The sequence below is a fragment of the Petaurus breviceps genome, unplaced genomic scaffold (genome assembly GCF_028583685.1).
Source record: "Petaurus breviceps papuanus isolate PSGF00001 unplaced genomic scaffold, PetGlider_PUasm1.0 90822, whole genome shotgun sequence".
Lineage (NCBI taxonomy): Eukaryota > Metazoa > Chordata > Mammalia > Diprotodontia > Petauridae > Petaurus > Petaurus breviceps.
This window is the reverse complement of record NW_027187351.1, coordinates 9,544,869-9,552,920: the sequence shown is the minus strand read 5'-3', so window position 1 is coordinate 9,552,920 and position 8,052 is coordinate 9,544,869. Positions and strand designations below refer to the sequence as shown.

Below are 8,052 nucleotides of genomic sequence, written 5' to 3'. Positions count from 1 at the left end.
ATAGATAGATAGATAGATAGATAGATAGATAGATAGATAGATAGATAATTATCTTATTAATGCCTTTTCACATTCCTTTAATTCTTCCTTTAACACTTTCCTCATAGCCACTTTACAAAGTAGGGATTATATTATTGTTCTTTTTTTTTATAGACAAGGAAATTGAGGTATAGAAATTGGTTGTTCCTTAAAGTCATTTATAAGCAATACCCCAAACTTCCCTATCCCAACTCTTGAGAATAACTCCAATTTGCTTCTCAGAATTAGTAAAATAACTCACAGTTATTTCTAGATTTTTCTGTGTTATCATATTCTTTTCTTTCTTCATGTCTTTATGGTAAAATGAGCAATGGGGAAAGATAGGAGAAAATGTTAATGAAAGCACACATTTAAATATTGAACAATTCAGCAATTATTTATTAAGCACCCATTAGATATGAAGTATCATATGAAGTCCTGGAAGGAAAAAAAAAGGGATGGAACAGTCCCATCCCTTCCCTCAATGAGTTTTCATTCTCCTAGTCAGTTAATATTCTACCTGAGGGCCATACATGTCCCTGGACACAGCTTCTATTTGTCCATTAACAGACTTTCTTCAGCCCTTTTGAGGTGACTAAGAGAAATCAAGATGCTAAAGGGATGTTACTTTATCTCTTCCCTTGGATATCACCCTCCTTTCTTGCTAAGAATAAAACTCAGAATCATAGAATCCAAGAGTCAGAAAGGATCTTAGAGGCTGTCTTGTACAATTCAACTGAACAAGTATTGCCTCTGTAACTACCCTGACAAGTTTCCATCCACTCAAGATCTGGACTGGGGTCAGAAAAATGAATTACTAATAATAATTATTACTAATAAAACCTAACGTTCTGTTCTAGTACTGCAATTCCAAGTAGGACTTCTCTCTCCAGAATATCCCTTTACCTTCACCATTACAATCTTTGCTTACTGCGTATCTTCTACCCTTCCCTAATATTAATTCTTTTCTCTATTCTGAGATTCTTTTTTTTTCTTTGCCTTTTGGATGGCCATTGGGGTTAAATAACTTGCCCAATGTTACATGGCTAGTTTTTTTGTGTGGGTGTTAAGTGTCTGAGGCCAGAACTGAACTCGGGTCCTCCTGACTCTGGGGCCAGCGCTTTGCTCACTGCACCACCTAGCCACCCCTATTCTGAGATTCTTAAATGTAAGCATTCATGTTTTCCAGGATGTTTGACATTAATTCTGTAAGTAATATTTTTGTATCAAAATATTCCTTTCTTATGTCATAAAACAAAAATAATAATATCCATATAATCTTGTGATGGGGAAGCTAGGTGGCACAGTGAATGGAGCATTGGGTTTGGAATCAAGAAGACCCATCTTCATGAGTTAAAATCTGGCCTCAGACACTTACTGTGTGACCCTGGCCAAGTCACTTAACTCCATATGCTTCAGCACCCTCATCTGTAAAAGGAACTGGAGAAGGAAATGACAAACCACTCCAGTATCTTTGCCAAGAAAATCCCAAATGGGGTCACAAAGAGTTAGACATGACTTAAACAAATGAATTACAACAAAATCCCATGATGCCATCAATGGGGCTACTCTGTCTAACAATGCAATTCACAATCCGTCTATAAATCTTTGTGACTGTTGTCCATGGACTCTCATAAATTTTCTATAAGGGATTTCTCTAACAAGCTGGGACCCTTCCTTGATTATTTTGACATCATGAAGACATCATTTCTCGTGTCTTTCTCCATTGCTCATTTCCTTTGAACCCATAGATTCAAAGGAAAACACTAATCTGGGCTATCAATTATTCTTTGCTGTCAGCATATGACTGACCCCTATTTTTTGAGATAAACAGCTCAACTGAACAAACATTTATTAAGTGTTTACTGTTTTCTGAGCACTGGGCAGGGAAAAATAATAATAAAAATAAACAACAAAAAGCAGGTGACAGAGACAATGGGGGGAGAACAGAGGGTAAATGCTCCATGGAGTGGTAAATAAGCAGAGAGTCTGATGGAAAACAGAAAGTTGCTTAGAAAGTTCTGAGTCCTCTAATAAGGAAGACGTTGGGAGGAGGTTAGTGCTCAATTCCTCCAGTCAGAGGGGAGAGGCAACTGAGGGAATTGAGAAGATGATGAGTATCAATCTCAACAGTGAGATTTTAGGTGATCAGTTTATTCTTGGAGAGGCATGATGTTCCATGGAATAGAAACCAAACAGAGATGCTAATGACATACTTCATACTTCTCTGTAATTCTTTGTTTCTAATGTGTTGCATTAGGCAAACATCTTTCCATTGAGTTTTGGGCAAGCATCTATTTCAATGCTTCGTGTCTCATGACTCACAACCATACCAAAAAACAAATAAACAAATGTGTAGATAAATAAATAACTCACATTTATATAGTTTTAAGGGTTGCAAAGCACTAACTCCCACAGTAATTCTGCCACGTTGTCTGAATCCAACCCAAACCGTTGTTGTCTATTGTGAAGCCAATCCACTGTTGCACAATAACATCTATGTAACAATTTGCCTAACATGTAGCATTCTAATTTCTTCAACATTTTAAAATTCCCTTAGGAGGAAATGTTCCCTGACTTCCATTGGTGGTTGCTGGTGAAGTTGTTTTCTCTTAGTTAAAAATCAAATAAACTTTTTTTTTTCCACCTAAGAAAGCAGCATGATGTAAGAGAAAGAATATTGATTTGGTAGCCAGGAGTCCTGGATTCTTCACCTTACCTCAGGCAAGTCACTTAGGCTGTCTAAACTCAGTTTCTTCATGTGTGAAATGAGATTGGATCAGACCTTCTCAAAATCCAGCACTAAAATCCTGGTCATGTGCATAAGTACAAGCACTTCTTGAACAAATTTGATTTGCAGAGTGGAGGCAGAAGACCAGTCTTTTGCTACAAGAGGTTAGGAAGACTGTAAGAGACAATACTGATTATACATATGAAGGTTTGGGGGGTTTTGTTTGTTTGTTTTTTGGATTTTTTAAAAATCATTTTGTGTCATTGGTTTCTTTTGCAGTCTGGTGAAACCTATGCATCCCTTCTAAGAATAGAGGTTTTAAACAACGGAAGGACATGTTAAAATTGAATTGTTGGTTACTGAAAATAAAACTATATTTTACAATCCATTTCCATGAACCTCCTAAAATCTATATATGAATCCACCCCCAAGGAATTAGGAGCTAAGAACCTCTGATATAAGAGAATTTATTTCTATTATTTAGCCTCTTAAAAAAATATTATGTCAAAGTAATGTGTACATAAGATAACTCAGGTAGAAGCCTTTACCTTCCCTTTTCTTCCTTACACAATGTTATACAGTTCTAGCTTCATTTGTAATTCCAGTTGCTTCCTTCAGAGCTGCTTAATTCAAATAAAGTGAGACTGTCCCATGCACTTTCATTTGCTCCACATTTCTAATTACTTTACAACATTCAATTTTAAAACTTTTTTGGATATTCTTTCCATTCAGGTTCCTGGAATTTGTATGAAACCACAGAGGTTTTTTTCTCTTTTGAACTGAAGACTGTTGGCTCGTGGAATTTCCTTTAACTGGAAGCATGTCTGGCTTTGTGGTTTTAGTATTTGCCCAGTTTTTATATCATCCTGCTTGTTTGTTTTTATATTTAAAGCTGTAGAATTTACCGTTAATTGCCACATTTTTAAAGGGTTCCCTTTTCCCCCTTTCTTTCTTCTTTTTAAACAGTCGAAAGAGACAAGGATTTTTCTCACCAGCGAAGGCACTATAAAGAGTTTCGGTTTGATCTCACACAAATTCCTCATGGAGAAGCAGTGACAGCCGCTGAATTCCGGATATACAAAGACCGCAGCAACAATAGATTTGAAAATGAAACTATTAAGATTAGCATATATCAGATCATCAAGGAATACCCAAATAGGTATATTTATTTATTAATTTATTCAATTATTTTTTGGGGGGAGGGCTAACTACTTATTCTTGAAAATTAATTTGACATTATAGATAAAAATAGTTTTAAAATATTTCATCATGCCATTAATTTGGCTATACTAAGAGGTTAGATCGTGTTTCCCACCTCCAAAGTGATATGCGGGGTGGCTCCAGCTCCTGCCAAAATTGTAAAGTGGGTGAAATTTATTACTGGTGTCCTCCAATCCTCCCTTTCTTAGCCTACCCTCCCTCTCCTTACATCCTTTCTTTCATACCAGTCATCCATGCTTTCAAAGGCTAGGGTTCCAGGATGTGAAATTATCCATGATTCCTCGTCCCCCAGTAAAATTCACATTTCTTCAATGACAGATTTCATGAGGAAATAGGTTAAACATATTTATACTAAAGTACTAATTACTGGTAACAGTTCTAGGTATTGTCCTTCCAAGAGATATTTATGTGAGAGCATTTATAGTATCATAGGATAAAAGATCCTAGGATAGTCACATTAGAGGTCATTCAATTCAACCCTCGTATTGTATAGATGAGGAAATTGAAACCAGTGAGATTAAGTGATTTACCCTAAGTCCCCCAAGTAGTAACAGAAATAGGATTTAAATTCAGATCTAGTGTTCATAGAGGGCACCTGAAAAGGATTCCCTCAGATTATGTACCCCTGGCCCAGTCTGGAGCCAAACTTCAGCAGTGGTAGCTGGCTGTTACAATCTGACTCGATCAGATCAGCCCCTAGGATCCCTACTACTACACACAGACACCAACTAACTGGTTCCTTTTTTCTCTTCATGTGCACAGACACAACATGCCTCCATGTACCCCAAACCCAAATAGGTAGGTTCCAAGGGAATGACATCAACTTAAACATCCTAGTAATAACAGGGTACTATCTCAGCAATGTGAAGGAGAAACTGTTTAGGTCACACAGTTCTATGAGCATTGTGATTATGGGGCACCAAATGTTATTCAGTAATGATCTATTCCACTAAAACAGGAGCAAATTGCCAGACCAAGGTCAGCAGGATTAAGGATGATAATAATAATAATAATTGATAACAATGATAATAATAAAAGTAATAGCTAACATTAACATACCAGTTACTATGTGCATGTTACCATGCTAAACATTTTATAAATATTATTTCACTCGATCCTCATAACAACCCTGTGAGGTAAGTGCTATTAGTATCTCTATTTTACAGATGAAAAACCTCAGGCAAACAGACATGACTTGCCTTGGCTCACACAGAGTCTGAGGCTGAATTTGAACTCAGCCAATATCCTATCCACTGAACCACTGACCTTAAAGGTTATCAGTTTCACAGGAAGAGAAACATACCAACTAATTGTATAGCCAAGGCAATATTTATAGCACCAACAGCAACTATGAATATTCCAGCATAATTCTGAATTGCAAAATATAACAGACTGTCCATATTGAAAACAGAAGCAAAAAAAAATATTCAGATACAAGAAAATGAGATCCCAACACTAGAAAACCAAATTCATCATAGCAACAAAGAAATCTAAACACAATAACAAAGCAGAGAGCAATACCATCCCAAAACCTTCCCACGAACACTCACAATCCTAGCTGTCTCCATGCCTGAGTCCTCTCTCCTCCCTCCTTTCTAACTGCTCTGACTCCTAGCTTCTTCTAAGCTCTGCTCCACACTTCAGCAAGCTCCTCCCACCACAGGCTCCATGTGATTATATTCGACCTATTAAGGGTCAGGGAAGATCTTCAAATTTCCATTACCATTATATTAATAGAGCTTATCTTTGCTGCATGAGCTCCCAAAGAGCAAGGCTAAGAACCTCTCATATAAATTAATGTTTATAGTTTTTTATCTTTCCCTTCTAAAACTATATATTTGTGTGTTTGATATTTCCTGATGATTTCTCCACCTACACCTTGTATAGAAAGAGATGCATGCTTTTTATTGAGGGCATAAGATTCCATTTTGATCTCTAAATCCTTTAATATTTGCGTGGTGGAGTGGAGGTGTTTAAGGGTTAATGAGTGGGGGTGGGGCTAGAGCTATCACCCTTGTTATTTAGTTATGTTCTATTCTTTATAACCTAATTTGGGATTTTCTTGGCAAAGATAATAGAGTGGTTTGCCATTTCCTTTTCCAGGTCATTTTACAGATGAGGAAAACTGAGATAAATATGGTTAAGTGACTTGCCCAGGGTCACACAGCTAGTAAATGTCTAAGACCAAATTTGAATTAAGGTCCTCCTGACTCCAGGGCTGGCACTCTATCCACTGTATCTCTTAACTACCTAAACCACCCTAGTGATTGAAATTATTAAAGATTACAGAGAAGATAAGCCTTAACACAATTAAAACTTATCTAATGATGAAATTCAACATTTTGACAAATAAGTGATGGAAGATGTTTTTGATCTTTAGGTCCTCCTAAGGTCCCTAAAATCACACAGCAGAGTTAACCACCAATTTTACTTACTTGTGAGCAATGGTGTGTATTTTGTATTATTTTATTCAACTATAGAAAGCTTAGTACATGGGCAATGATCTAATCCTGTGGTAAAAACATAATATAATAGTCAATGTAGGGTGGCTCCTCAGAGCCAAAAAAACCTGGGTTAAAGTCCTTTCTCTGGTACATATTGTCAATTTCACCCTGGGCAAGACACTAAACCTCTCACTGTCACTGGCCACTGTTTTAGATTATAAAGTGCTGATCTGCAAATGTATAAGAAGTTTCTCAGTAGGAGTACTTTATTTGAATGAAATCACAGGTCTAGTAAAAAAAATACACACACACAAGATTTTTATAATTTCATTCCAACGTCATTAGTATTTAGTTCCTAGGAAGTGGTATATTAAAACAACATTTTATATGTGATGGGAAAAACGATTTCATCACTGCTTAGAAGTTGTGCAACTGCACCCACAGAAGAATTTATATTTAGTTGTTCCTAATATAAACTATCATAAGCTACTACTATAACAGTTGCAACTTTATCTTGCTTCTGGACCAATTTTGTGACCTGTATCATAAAAGCATTTACTATATCCCCTGGGTGGTCATCCAGTCTATAGGAAACTGCCTTACCAGTATCCTTTCTTTGTCTCTCCTACCTTTCTTTTTATGCTCATTCAAATACATACCTCATTCAAATACATATTCAAATACAATACCTTCATGTTTCTCAATTTACATATAGTTGTCTACATTTTTCCCCCCAGACTTAGCCAGACTGAAAGCACAATGGCCAGTCACAATTCTGATCTCACTACCAATTCAACAGCTTTGACTAGTTTCATTTTTAACTTGGTTTATCCTTCCTTAGGCAGCAAGTTGCCCAATCCCCCCCCACGCCCCATCTCCCAACTTTCCTCCAATCCTGGGAGCTTCCAATTTTGGTAATTGGTGCTGGATTTAATTTGGATACCTGATCAACTTCAACCATTTTGTTTCATTTTTCAGTCCTGTCTGACTCTTTGTGATCCCATTTAAGGTTTTCTTGGCAAAGATACTAGAGTGGTTTGCCATTTCCTTCTCCAGCTCATTTTACATATAAGGAAACGGAGGCAAGCAAGGTTAGTGACTTACCCAGGGCCACACTGCTAGTATATGTCCAAGGTCACCCACTGTGCCACCAAGCTGCCTTAATTCAGCTCAGAACTCCTGAGTTCTACAAATTCATCAACTTCAGCCTCCCCAGTAGCAGAGATTACAGAACTGTACCACCAAACTCTATGTCCATAAAAACCTGGCCCTCTTCTACCTTTCCAGTCTTCTTATACCTTACTCACCTTCATGTATTCCTCCATTCAGGGACAGTGACCTTTTTGCTATTTCTCAAATAAGACATGTCATCTTTCAGATCTAGGCATTTCCACCCCCATTGTCTGGAATGTTCTCTCTTTTCATCAGTAACTCCTGGCTTCCTTCAAGTAGCTGCTAAAATCTGATCTTCTACAAGATACCTTTCCCAATCCTGTTTAATGCTAGTACCTCCACTTTGTTTATTATCTCCAATTTATCCTGTATGTATTTTGTTTGTACATGTTTTCATTTTGTCTCCGCCATTAGAATGTGAACTCCTTGAGAGCAGGGACTATTTCTTCACCACCCTCCCCTCCC

At 37.1% G+C, this 8,052-nt stretch overlaps 1 protein-coding gene across 1 annotated transcript in view; it reads left to right on the top strand.

The window, feature by feature from the left end:
- The window catches only part of BMP5 (bone morphogenetic protein 5), a 186,642-nt gene that overhangs the window by 72,378 nt on the left and 106,212 nt on the right, over positions 1-8,052 (top strand). The window contains exon 2 of the mRNA XM_069070648.1: positions 3,716-3,908. Within this exon, the coding sequence (XP_068926749.1) occupies positions 3,716-3,908 (193 nt within the window). The remainder of the gene's footprint in view (positions 1-3,715; positions 3,909-8,052) is intronic.